The following is a 14,716-nucleotide window of genomic DNA, read 5'->3' as shown; positions in this document are numbered from 1 at the left end:
TATGATTCTCATTGGCTCGTACATTCAACCGTATTAACTTAAATATTCTTTGAGCTCAACTTTAAACAATAAATAATGCAAGTATTCATTCCAAAGTTTTCAATTTTACAACATATGTAAAGAGTTGCATTTCATGAAATGTTTATTTCATAGTTTAAATGCAAACAAATGTAAATTTGTCACGCGTACAAAATGAGCCAATAACGGTAGGTGTTTAATTTTAACTGACGAAAATGACTCTTATTAATTTACACAGGGTTTGTTTTTGAAAAAATACTTTTCAGTATGCTCTTTTTTACTAACTAGATCTGAATCGGCAGGATCTCTGTTAAAATCCGGCCGGACTCGGATCCGGATATTTTTTTTCAAATCAAGATCCGGCCGGAACCGGACCCGGACTTTTTTTTCAAATTAGAATCCGGCCGGAACCAGACCCGGACTTTTTTTTTCAAATTAGAATCCGGCCGGAACCGGATCCGGACTATTTTTTCAAATTACAATCCGGCCAGATCCGGATATCAGACAAAAATGGCAATATCCGGCCGGACCCGGACCCGGATAGTGAGTCCGGTACATCACTAGTTTTAAACGAGTTATAAAAAAAGTTGACTATAGTTAAACACATGTTACAAAAAGGAATTTTTATTATAAAAATAATTCAAAAGTTGAAAACATTTTTTCTCGTAATATTAAAGATCAGTTCACTTAATTAACAAGTTATTTTTTTTTATAAACAGTTTGCCAGCAAGTAGGAGAATGGTCAGATGAAAAACCTATCTGTTCACCAAAAAGGTGCTCTGAGGCAAAGACTGTAGAAAACGCTGCTATTATTAAATATCATACTAGGGAATTTTACGAGTATAAAGACAAAATAAACTACGTTTGTGACTCCGGTTTTATGTCAGTAAAAACAAAAAATATTTGTTTTCGGTTACCTTATTGATTTTTTAAAATATTCTTTTGTTTTATTATGAAGTTATTAAGGCGTATTATGAGTATAATTACATAGTTCAGACAATTTATACAGAATGGAAGGAGTTTCAGAAATTTATTGTGGTCCAAATAACTCGTGGATAGGAAAAAGACCAGTATGTGTTCCTAAATCGTGCGGAAGGCCGCTAGATATTAAACACGGATATTTCACGGGTAATAAAAGTTATAATAAAAATAAATTACCTAAAGAAGTTTTTGAAAACTTTGGTTTATATATAACATAAAATTTGCAGAGTACTTTTCTTATTACAACTAACGTTCGTTTTTCTGTGTTAAACATACATGAATAGTTAAAAAAAGTTACCGCAGAGAAGTGTGTGGCAGTTGAATAAAGAAAAAATTACTGCGCAAATTGTTGTTATTATTGAATATTTCAACAAACTTATTTCGTTAGGATCGTTATTAGCAAACTGTTTGCAAGCAATCAAAACAAAAATTTAAACAAAGAACTATTTCAACTTTAGCTTGTACCAATACATAAGTAAATTAAAGAATTGTACATATAGTTTTTTATTGAGTTTAATGATAGCATATTTGTTAGTACATACAAACCTAAAATATTTTACAGATGTGTTATCTAACAAGTTTTGTAAAAAAACCTATAAAATAGCTACAACTTAGAATTAACTGAGTTTTTTTGTTTGCTGTTTGTTACATATGTTATAGCTAAAACAAGCTTAGTGAGGTTATGGTTTTAATAATTCCATTGATTTAAGTACATAATAGTTTACATAATAATTTAAGTTGTTTGTTTTTTTTCTTGAACGAATTAGATATTAAAACAACACATAAACAATAAAAAGTATAATTGCATCCCTTTTAGTCGTAATTATGTTAAACGAGTAATAAAATTGCCAGCAACTAAATTGATTAAATAAAGATGTACACATTTTTTCAGGACAAAGTCGATAAAGTAAAGCATTTTTCTTTGTCGTTTACGTGTGTTACCGCGCAATTTCATGAAAGCAGTTTTAGTAAAGTTCAAAAGTTCAAGTATCTGATTTTAAAGTCACATAATTATTGTCTAATTTAGTATTATAAGTTTCAAGTCTACTGTCTTAGAATTCCCGAAAAGACTTATCATTTTTACACATAAACAGTTAAAAAGTGTACAATTGAGAAGAAAAACTATTTAAGTTCATGCTGCTTAACTAATTTTGTGTTTTTGTTTTTCGTATCTTAATGCTGTACAGTATGATGCATCCAGTGCCCCGATATTAAAACTAAACTTTGTAAATTTTTTAGCGTGAAAAATCATATAAAAAAGCAGTAGAAGGAATTAGTTTCCTAGCTGTTAGCAAACTTGAGCTATTAACATTAAAAAACTACGTTTTTATCGATATTTTTGTAAGATTAACGGGACTTGTTTTTTTTACATGTTTATTTTACATTGTATAACTTTAATACAGCATACATACCAATGGTACGTCACCAGGTCCATCTTACTTAAGTTGGTTATAGACAGTCAACTTACCTTTAAGTGCTGTTTTGCTATTAAGTAGACAAAAAATAGTAGGAGAAAAAAAGAGGACAAAGTACAAATGTTCTTTAATGTTTAAAGCTTTTGAAATTGTTTATAAAAAAGTGATAGATCATTATGAAGAGTCCGATTTGAAAAAGTTGACAGCATTTAAAAATGAACTGTATAAACTAGGTTATGAAAGGAAACTAACAGACTTAGACGGAAACATACGGTTATTGACTAGAAACAATGAAAATTAAATAAAAATAAAATCTTTAAGATTTCTTTATTTGAAAAAGAAAAAAAATCATCAAAACTGACTTGCAGTATCTTCAAAACATGAAAACTGGCAAAGTCGCCAAGCATAGCTTTTTTGATAAAGTAAACACCAGTAGGTTTGATAAATGAAAGCTGAAGATAAGCAAAGAAATCCTAGAACCATTTTGCTCACATGTGATGCCAAGTTAATAAATTTCTGACATCTCCCTAGTGGTTCTACTACATTCCCTATCTGATAAACTGTACTGTAGCTTCAGCAGCTTCTGGCAAAAATTTTGATGTTTCGAACACAGTTCAAAGTCACACAAGTACAAAAACATTGTGTGCAACCTCTGCATTATATGCCACGAGTCGCCATCTATGGTATCTTCTTAAAGAAATAGATCCCTTAAGAGTGTTTGATAATTTTGCAACTCTATCAGTCAAAGCTAAGAGTTCTGATGCTTCTTCAAAAACTTGATCAGTGCACGATCTTTAGAAAGAAGAACAAGCTATATAAACTACCTGTTTATGCTAATGAAAAGAGAGATCTAGAAAACTTTGTTGAAAGCAATTACTTTTTTGATTCTAGATTGCAGATTCTTTTCTTACTAAAACTCAAGAACAATGTATTGACAAAAAACATAGAGGTAAGAGCAGAAATTTAATGGCATGAGTGTTGTTAATGACGTTGTTGAACGACGTTTTAAATTGTACAAAAATTCATTAACTTCTTTAAGAAATAAGGACATGTTTCAAAACAATCTATATATTGTCGAAAAAGTAGAAAGAAGTTGCACACATCAGAATAAAGCAAAGTTCAAGAACCAATCTTGTGTGAAAACAATTACTTAAACCTGTTTAACTTTCTTTTTAGGAATAAAATTTTTACTGTCACAAGTATTTGTGATTATTGTATTTAAAAAAATCTAAACAACTGTTTAAAATATTTTTCTAGAGAAGTACAAAAATTACAAAAGTTGTTGTAAGCGCAAAACTTAAAACAAAGTAAGAAAATCTGAAAAAAATCTCTATTAACCATTTAAAAACACCTTAAAAACGAAACTTTAAAACTTAACAGCTATGAAGCTAATCAATACTTTGCTGTACTTTTGTATGATTTGCCACGCTAAAAAAACTACAAGCTCTACTAAATTTTTCATTTTAGACCCGCACCAGATACACCCTATTGTACAGTTTGAATTTTTTAAAATAAGTTATCTAATACTTAGAGATTTTATCAATTTTATAAACAAATATTTTATAATAATGCAGGTTTAAAAGCGAACACAACTTTAATAGTTTTATTAATACTTACAATTTTTTTTATTTTCATAATAGAAATATAAATAATCTAGCTTTTTAAAAGCTAGTTAGGTGTAATTCTTTAAAAATAATTTAATATATTTAATATATTTAACATAGAAAGAAAAGTAGTTCGACTAATGTGGTATGTAACTTTTGCTTGTAAAGCTGTTAAAAATTTTACTTTTTATCTTCCAAAAATCTTGGTAGAAGCGTTTGTATTTTACAATTTAAAGCTATAACTTTGTTTAAAATTAAAGTTAACCACTTAAATTTTTAGACGAAGTATTTTTTAAGAAATGTTAACTTTTCAAAAGTTTCAACTAAAAATCTTGTAAAATGTATACTAGATATTTATAGTTCCAAAACAATACAAAAATTACCCTTGAAAACTACAAACACAAGAACTATTTTTAATGGCAAATTTTGTTTTCTAGTCAAATGTATCTCTTATAAATTAAAATGGTGGAAATTAGCTTATTACTAAACACTGTTTAAAATGAAATGACTACCAAATATATATCAAAATTTATAAACTTGTTTTATTTATGTAAAGTTATACAAAACGCTGTAAAAATCTTAAAATGTAAAAGTATCAGAGTTTAAAAACTCGAAGTAACTTTTAAAATATTAGTAACTGTGTTTAAGCAACAATTTCAAAAAGTAAGTATAAGTTTGGTAAGTAAATCATTAAACCTTTTCAACAAACAATTAGAATAAAAAAACTATTCTAGTTATAAAACAGTAAGTGATATAAGTTTTTTATAGTTGAATAAGATTATATGTAATGCTTACATCACATAAAATATGACTAACTTGTAGTGATTGTTTTTTTTTTTGATATATTATAACTTATTATAATCACCTTTCTCTTTACTACGTACTTTTTACCAAAAAAGTTATTTGCGAAATTAAAAATAGTAATTTTACAACTTTACTTCAAAAATTCTCTTAGAAAAAATTGATCGTAAAAAAAATACATTTTGTTGAAGTTTTCTTGAGACTAATGAGTCAGGAGTGAGTTGGCCATCAAGGGTGACTTGAAAGAAAAGGTAAATGAAATCGAAAGAAACTTTTTAAACTTTTAGGGAAATAAGCAGTAAAAAATAAACCTTTTAGAAGTTTTTATTAAAAGTTTAATTTAACTCTGAATCTCAAAATTAACTTGCAAATGTTCTTGTGTTTAAAACTTTATTCTAGACGAAAACAAATTATACAAATTTTTTTTATTCAGTTATCCAAAAAATCATTAAGCTTTAGTTTTTGATAAACAATAGATTTAAAAAAGAAATTAACAATTACTTAAAAAAGTTTAATCTTTTCATAACATTAGTGACTCAAATGTTACACTTGTTCATTTTTAAAAAAAGACCAACGTTTATTAAGTACAGACTTCCCCTTGAGTAAGAACTTTTGGTAGTTGTTGAAATATGTACTCAAGATGAAGGTGGCTGTGTTTATAAATTTGATTTATTAAGTACATAGATCCTTAGAAGTTTAATTTATAAAAGAACTTTACTTTTGAACAATAACAAAAAACTCTACAACTTTATTATCTAGATAAAGTGTCTGCAAAATAAGTTTAGATATTTTTTGTAACCCTTGAGGCATGTATTAAGGGATTACTTTTATATGTAGAACTAAAGCTCCTCTTAGTTCTACTACTATTTTTTAACAGCTTAGAGCGTTTGGTGCTAGGGGCAAAATCTACATTTTCCTGCTCCATGGTTATGAAAATGTTTAAGAAAATAAATATTAAATTCAAAAAATCAAGTATAAAGTATCAGTTTAACAGTTACACATAGTTTAATATTTTTAATTAAAATTAATAACAGCATTGAGGAACAACAATTTATAAACATTATGTACAAAGTTAGTGCAAAAACACCTTGTATCAACAACTTAATAAAATAAACATTTACCGCCAACACACGAAAAAAATGGCCGAAAATTAAAACTACAATTTAACAAAAAAAGGCGAATTTCTCACACTTTCTTTAATTTTGCCCTTCAACTGAAACTCTTACGAGGGGTTTCTATTATCATGTTTCTTTTTTTAATCAATATTAAAAAAATTAAATACATTTGAACTCAAAAAATTAATCAAGCGCTGCTTTATATCAAGAATTTTGTAAAAGATTAAAAAATTTTACTATGAAAAACTGATATACAGCATTACTTCAAAACACAGTTAAGTTATTAGTATTACTTAAGTCTTATAACGTTTTTATTCCTCAAGCGCCAGCTGCCGCTTTACCATAAAATCATCATCCTCTGAACCGTTTCAACTCATCACGGCTTAGAAATGTTGCTGCTGCTGCTTCCTCTCAAACTCCTCTCCTTCTTGACCTCTCCCTCTTATCACTTCATTATAATAATGTCGCTTATGTTCACGTCTAAATCAGGTCCCGTGACTAGTCCTTTAATCTTCTACTACTTTACTCTCAATGGCGGGGTTTTTTGGCACTTATCTCACAGGAATTTTCTTACCTGTGGTGCTCTCTAAAACACATTTCACAGGAATTTTCTCATCTGTTGTGCTCTCTGACACTTATTTTACACATAATATTTCACAGGAGTTTTTTCATCTGTTTTGTTTTCTGAAATATATTTCACAAGACTTTTCTCATTCATCAAGGGGTTATGTTAGCAACACTAACTAAGAAAGCAGTTTTATCAATTCTAGCTTATAGTTGAGTAAACTTAGCTTGTTTCAACGCATAAGAAAATCCGGGCTTAGTCTCTGTAGACTTTTGCCGCTGTTTTCTTTGATCGCTTTTAATACGAGCGTACTTGCTGTCTTGCCTAGTGGACAATGTATTAAGCGTTACACGGCAAAAGACAACGCTGACGTTACTGATCAATACCTGCAAACGGTTGCTTCATGGTTAAACATTTTAAATTGTTTGTTGATTGAAGACTGAAGGTTTTTCGGTTGACTAACGAATTTCAATGAGATTTAAACCTTGGTCTCAGTCTACCGAAGGCTTGTGGTCTGATGATCGAATTGATATAATCAAACTTTATTTTAATATGTGTCAGTTTCTATTTTGTAAGTACTTTAAATAAGGTGTATGTTATTTTAAAAATCAAGTATCGATTTTAAAAAGTATTTGATAAATACAAATAAAATATTTTTAACCCACTACTAATAAATAAACAAATATTTTAAAACTTAAAAAGTAACTGGCACGTGGAAATAACAGATAAGAAAAAAAAATTTTTTAAAACCTACTTCTAGAAGTCCCATAAGTAGTCAGTGTATTTTTTATATAAACTATAAATGCAACTGTTCATACACCAGTAAAATGATAAAAAGAAAAATAATTGTTGTTTTATTCAAACGATCTTGTTTCGTTCTGGTTTTAATTAGTAAACATTATTTAAAATTGATAGTTTTTCATCATTTATATAGAAACTCCATTTTTTTCAGGAAGCTCTTTCATTTACAAGCAAGCGGTTGTATACCACTGCAACGAAGGCTATCATAGAAATGGAATAGAATGGATAACATGTTTGGAAACCGGTATGTGGAGTGATCATCCACCAAAATGTGATCCCAATGTTTGTGGAAATGCACCGGATATAAAAAATGGAAGACGTAGAGGTTAAAAAATTTTTAAAGCCTGGTTAAAATTTTTTACAGTTTTGACTAAAAAGTTTAAACATAAGTCACTCATTTTAAAAAAGGTTTAATAATTAATTTTGTTTAGCTCTTCATCAGAATTAAATGTTAAATACTGATACCAATATAGTGCAAATTTAGTTATAAACAGTAATTTTGAAATACATAGCTTAAAATTGTTACGTCATAAGCATAAAAGTTTGTTTAAAATGTTTAAACTACAGTTGATTTTTATATACTTTTATGCAATATGACGTAACAATTTTAAGCTATGTATTTCAAAATTACTGTTTATAACTAAATTTGCACTATAGTATCAGTTTTTAGCAAGTTTATTCTGATGAAGAGCTAAACGAAATTAATTATTAAACCTTTTTTTAAATGAGTGACTTATGTTTAAACTTTTTAGTTAAAACCAGTACCAAAACCAAACTATTCATATTTACAGTTTTGCAATTTTTATACAAAGATATCCTTAATAAGACTTTACTGTAAATGTTTAATACTCAAAAACAATAAATGTTTTTTATACAATTTTTTTCATTTTAATTTCATAGGTTAACTTATTTTTAGTTTATACTAAAATTTTATTTTTGTTTCAGTTTTTAATTTGTATTATCATTAAATTAATTAGAGCTAAAACGTTTGATTGTTTATTTGATGGTTCGGAAAAAAAACAAATACTTGTAGGTTTAAAAGTTTAATATTGTTTTTATAAAAGTTTTAATAATTTTATAAACTCCTGTGTTTTATAGACAATAAAAGCTATGTGAAAATTACTTTAGATTGGTTTAAACTTTCGATTTAAGGTTTAAACCTTTATATAAACAAATATTTAAAAAAATTGTACTTTTTTTTTTATAACAATTTTGAAACTATTAAGAAATTTTAAGGGTGCTAAAAACAGGCTAAAAAACTACTCTCACAAAAAAAATTAATACACCGTAAAACAAGTTGTATGCTTACTACTGTACAAATTTAAATGCTATCGCCATACTAAATTAAATAAACTAAACCTACACAGGTAACGCAAATGCATACCAAGATGTAGAATCTTATTATTGTAATGATGGTTTTTACCTCCAAGGTGTAGTAACTCTCACTTGTCTTGCTGACGGAAATTACGGTGACCTAACAACAAGTAGTACTTTGACATCTCTTCTTTAGATTAAAAAAACATTTAATTCTGGTAATGATATACATATATTTAAAATCATTAGAAATGGTCTAGACTTTAGCTTAATAAGTTTTATCTAATAAGAATGAGATGAACTTAAAAATTAAAAAATATTCTTCAAGTTTAAAAAACTTTTATCTCATTAATTTAAGCACTAAGACATTAACAGAATCAATAGAAATTAAACACATATACTACTTTTCCTTACTTAAATGACGATAATTACTAAAAATAAACAAAAAGTATTCATTTGATATCAATTTTACTACAAAATTTTTTTTTAGTAGTTTAGTAAAAAATACTTTAAAATTTTCTACTTCATTTAAACGGTTGCTTTTTGTTTTTTGTGAAAGCATGATAAGCCATTTGAAGATTGAAGACTGCAAGTTTTTTGGTTTTGACTGACTGATGAGTCCTAATAAGGACGAAACCGGTCTCAGTCTTCCGAAGGCTTGTGGTATGATGATCGAATTTGTACGACCAACCGTTTTGTTAAACTTAAAGTTGTCTCACGGTATACGAAATTCAAGACTTCTGTTTTGCAGACTTTCGCCGATGTTTTTGTTGCTAATATTTTCTATGTATAAATTCAAACAGACAAAGTACAAAAACCTCCAGAATGTAAACCAGTGTTATGCGAAGATGCACCATTCATATTGTATTCAACTTACACTATAAATAACGATTCAGATAGAACCCAAGCATTTTATAGAGATGTTCTTCAGTAAGTTTTACTTTTTGTTTTTGCAGTTTACATGTGAAAAACTAATATATAGATAACAATAAGTTTTCTTAAATTATAAAGTTACTTAAGTAAGCTTATATTTTGCTTTGAAACATCATATTTGTTTTGAAATATATAGTAACATTTTTACGTGTTATTTATTTTAAGTTCAGAAGTACTGTTTATCACACTTTATACCTTATTCACTGAACAAAAACAAATACTTGGTGCTTTGAGTTTTTCTGTTCAAACTTAAAAATAATAACAAAGTTAGGACACTTAATTGTTTAAAAAAATCTTATTTAATCGTTTTTTACAGAAATCTGCAAGTACAAACACAAAACTAGTGAATTTTAGTTGTTCAAATTTTATGTATAGTTAAAAATTTAAGCTATATTAATAAAAGTGAAGTTAAGTAGGCAAAATCTGATTTATATTTTAAATATTTTATCAAATTAAGTTTCTTGTTTCTATAAAACAATTTGTTATTTGACGGATTTTTTTGGTGAATAAATTATAACTTTACTTTGGTATCTAAATTTTATTACAGTAGAACTAACGTACTATTTTTTGAATTTTATCATCAACAATCATACAATTAGTTGTTTTTTTTAAATTATACTACTTAAACTATTACTTGGTTCCATTTAAACTTTTTATACAATTAGCAACTTTTTTTTTAAAATTGTTTCATCTTTTACTTATAAAAAAAAACATAAGTTTAAAGTATTTTTTATAACTGTCATAACTATACAAATAAAAATAGTTAGAGCATAATTTAAAAAGATATTACCGTTTGTTTTATCACGCTGTGTTACTTAAAATAAAAAACAATAGTAAACTATTTACAGTCTCTAATATTTTTACATTTTAAACATCATACGTTATTTATAATAAATATTAGAAGTCTTTGGTTCCTTTACTGTTAACTAATCTCTATTTGTTTAGGTTTACTTGCATTGAAGGATTTTTTTCAAAAGGAAACTCTCTAACTGTTTGTCAATCTGATCAGTCTTTTAATTTTACTTATGGAAGTTTTGAGTGTCTTCCAATAGCTTGCGATGTACCACCAGTTGTAAAATACGGAACTTTTAATATAGACATGAGAAAAAATAACAAAGTATTTTTTTTTATTTTAAAAGTTTAAATACATTTATAAACTATGCCCAAAAACAAATTCAAGCTTTAACGAAAAGCGATTTAAAAAAGAATCACGTTTAAAGTAAACAAAGCCTGTCTGTAGAAAAAACATTATAAATGTTTAAATTTTAAATATAGTATTTTAGCGTATTTAATTAATGAACAACTAAAACAACTATGCATCTTTACTAATAAGGTTGGTTTTCCTTAATACCTAAACTAACTTTTTTTTTTTTTTTCCTTAGTTTTCTAATCAAAAATAAGATTAATTATTTATGAAACAAATGTAATCAACAAAATCGGCGAAAGTCTGCAGAACAAGTCCGGACTTTCGTTTGCCGTGAGACAAGCTCAAATTTAACAAAAGGGTTGATCATGCCAATTCGATCATCAGACCACAAGTTTCGGTAGACTGAGACCGAAATTAATAAGGACGAAACCGGTCTCAGTCTACCGAAACTTGTGGTCTGATGATCGAATTGGCATGATCAACCCTTTTAGACAAGTGTAGAAAACAAAAACAATAATAACTTTCACGAAACTATCGCAAAAAGTATTTTCAACTTTTAAATATATTTAAAGGTGCTTAACCGCTTGAAGGATTTTATTTTGTAACATAATTAGTTGTTATTCTTCAACTATTAAAGGTTTATATATTGTTAAAAAATATTCTAAAATTAATTGAAACTACTTTTTTTTAAACAGACATATGAATATGCAGATCACGTTTTTAAAGACATTCTAAAATACAGCTGTGATATGGGATTTCATTTAATGTCTGAAAACAATCAATTAAATTGTGATTCGTCTGGACATTGGTCTAATAGCAAACACTTGAAATGTTTACCAGTTAATTGTCCGATAGAAAACATAGAAAATACGGAATACACGTAAATAAATAATTAATTTAGTAATTTAGACATCAGACTTTATTTTATAATTTTTAATGAACAAATGAACACTCAAATTTTTTTCTTTCCAATATATTTTGTCAAATTCTCTTCAGGGAAATAACAATTGAAACAATACAATAAAACACAACAAGTATAAATACAAAAAAAGTTCAAATTAATTAATTAATTAATCGAATAAGTAAACGTAAATGTAATCAACAAAAATGTAATCAACAAAAACTTTAAAAATCAACACAAAATGGTTTTAACTAAATAAGGCTAAAGTGTAGTCAAATTCTTTCTTTTAACATAAATTTGGTTTATTTAAATATATTAAGCTGGCTTCAAATCGATTTAATTCCAATGTATTTGAACATTGTCGCATTACACTGAAATTAGATAATGCAAAATTTTTTCCACAACTTGGATTATTCACAAGGTGTTGTGCTTTCGCGGAGTTTTTTATTGCATTTTTGACTGCAATACTCTTTTCGTCTTTTTTGTCTTTAATATACGAACTGATACACTTAGGAACATATTCCTTTATTCTAGTTGTGAGGTGTCTCGATGTTCTGATTGTTAAAAAAGATGAAAATTCACAACAAAAGTATACAGAAAGCCTACCTTCACCAACAACTACTTAAACTTCCAATCATTTTGTATTAAACGTAGAAAAATTGTTTTTTTTAAGACTCTATCAGTAGAGCACAAAAATCTGCTCACCAGAATACTTAGCTGATGAAGTTAACAATATAAAGTCAATTCTTAAACTCAATGGGTGTCCCGAAACGCTAGTAAACCGAGTAATAAAATCACAATCTACCAATTCAAATATAGCTAAACCTTATGGACCAGATAAATGCCCAATATTATTGAAACTTCCATATATTGGTGCCGAATTGAAATTAATTGAAAAGAAAATAGTGGATATAATAAGTAAAACATATCATGCGGTGAATCCTAGGGTTCTATTCATGTCCAAACCAATACTTCAACGTTCGGGAAAAGACCTAATGACACCACAAGAAAAAAGTCTTGTAGTTTAAAAGTTTAAATGCTGCTGTGACAGTAGCTACATTGGTAAACTTCTCGACACCTCATAACTAGAATAAAGTAACATGTTCCCAAGTGTATCAGTTCGTATATTAAAGACAAAAAAGACGAAAAGAGTATTGCAGTCAAAAATGCAATAAAAAAATCCGCGATTGCAGAACACCTTGTGAATAATCCAATTTGTGGAAAAAAGTTTGCATTATCTAATTTCAGTGTAATGCGACAATGTTCAAATACATAGGAATTAGTTAGACTTGAAGCCATTTTAATTCATTTAAATAAACCAAATTTATGTAAAAAGAAAGAATTTGACTACACTTTAGCCTTATTTAGTTAAGACCATTTTGTGTTGATTTTCAAAGTTTTTGTTGATTACATTTACGTTTACTTAATTGATTAGTTAATCAATTTGAAATTTTTTCTTATATATATACTTGTTTTGTTTTATTGTATTGTTTCAATTGTAGTTTCCCTGAAAAGAATTTGACGAAATATAATGGAAAGAAAAAATCTTGTGTGTTCATTTATTCATTAAAAATTTATTTGTTGTCGGATCTATAGAAAAAGTAAAAGAACATATCAATAAATATAATTTTTTCGATACTTTACAGCTTGGAAAACAGTAAATATGGCGAAGGTGCAATTTATGGAAGTGTTCTTAGTTATAAGTGTAGTGAAGGATATAAACTAAGCAAACGATCAAATTCTGTCAGGACTTGCCAAGCTGATGGTTTTTGGTCCGGTAAGTAAAATATGTCTTATTAAAAAGTACTTCGGGTCTTATATTTTTCTAACACATTCATTTTAATTTGTAAAAGCCAAAGTTGTAAAAATAAAAGTTACAAACTCGGTAATTCAAATCAAAAGGGCTTCATATGTTACCTGTGCACAGTAGTGTGCTTAGAAATTGCTTTACTATGCATTAGGTAAAAAATAAGTAAATTATTTAATTGACGTTTATTCTGTCATTTATTGTTTTGAAATCTAGCAATAACTTAGATTCATAGGTCTTAAACCGTTATTTGTAAATTATGGCCCGTAATACAGAAAAGTAGTATTTTTCAATACTAGTTTATATATTTTAGTTTGTTTAATATATGATATGCATATAATAATATCTCAAAGATTATTAAACTTCATAAACAATATTTTAGTAAGTGTTAAAGAACTAAAATAACTAAGAAACAATGGGTAACTCAAAAGTTGTATTTATTCAGAATAAGCATTAAAAAATATGAAACTTAAATAAAATTGTCAACAAAATTTAATTTATAGACAGTTACAAAAGTTTTATTAATAAAATATTGATGAGATTGATTTTTACAATAACTGACTTATGAAAATAGACAAACAACCAAGTTGCGAACTTATATACTGTGGTATACCTCCTAGCATTGAATTTTCTTACCATAGAGCTTTAGTACCATTATCTTACGGACAAGTATCAACTTATTACTGTAATGATGGTTTTGAAAGCAGCGATGTTATGAATGTTCGGGTAACTTGTTTTGAATATATTATCAACACCTTAAACATTTTATATTTTTTGGTTAGCGATAGCCTATTTTTAGTTCGTTAAGCATTAATAATTGTTATAACTTCTTTTTAGTGTCAAATATCAGGTGAGTTTACAAAAACTCCAGTATGTACAGCTATAAGCTGTGGGGAAGCACCTTTGAGTACTCATTCGAATATTGAGTATAGTAATAAATATGGTGCTTTTACTTTTATGACTAAAGCTAAATATACTTGTGATGAAGGATATTATCTTGAAGGAACCCAAGTTTTAACATGTTTACCGAATGGAAAATACGGAAACATTGATACAGGTTATTTTTTTTCTTCAAAAAGGGTATAGATTTGTATTGACGCATTTTTCAAAGTTTAATTATATATTCATTTTAATTAAAAGTTTGAAATAATCTGTTAACTTGGTATGACTTTGAAAGTTCTAAACTAAATAAAAATAATATGCAATTTGCTTCAATAAACTTTAGGAAATAGTTTAGCCGCTCCTTTCTGTAAAGCCAAACCGTGTGAAAAACCTCCTAACTTAAGCAATGCAAATTTTTACTTAGTAGATGAG

General features: G+C 27.4%; 1 protein-coding gene across 1 annotated transcript in view; it reads left to right on the top strand.

Annotated features, from left to right (window-relative positions):
• LOC145833448 (sushi, von Willebrand factor type A, EGF and pentraxin domain-containing protein 1-like) overlaps positions 1-11,578 on the top strand; it is a 48,754-nt gene extending 37,176 nt beyond the window's left edge. The window contains exons 41-47 of the mRNA XM_082940623.1: positions 738-900; positions 1,028-1,146; positions 7,452-7,625; positions 8,668-8,784; positions 9,418-9,544; positions 10,493-10,664; positions 11,390-11,578. Of these exons, the coding sequence (XP_082796749.1) occupies positions 738-900; positions 1,028-1,146; positions 7,452-7,625; positions 8,668-8,784; positions 9,418-9,544; positions 10,493-10,664; positions 11,390-11,578 (1,061 nt within the window). The remainder of the gene's footprint in view (positions 1-737; positions 901-1,027; positions 1,147-7,451; positions 7,626-8,667; positions 8,785-9,417; positions 9,545-10,492; positions 10,665-11,389) is intronic.
• Positions 11,579-14,716: the final 3,138 nt, after the last annotated feature.

This window comes from Thalia democratica, chromosome 4 (genome assembly GCF_965202585.1).
Source record: "Thalia democratica chromosome 4, ktThaDemo2.hap1.1, whole genome shotgun sequence".
Lineage (NCBI taxonomy): Eukaryota > Metazoa > Chordata > Thaliacea > Salpida > Salpidae > Thalia > Thalia democratica.
Note: the sequence above shows the minus strand (reverse complement) of the source record. Positions and strands in the feature narration are given on the sequence as shown.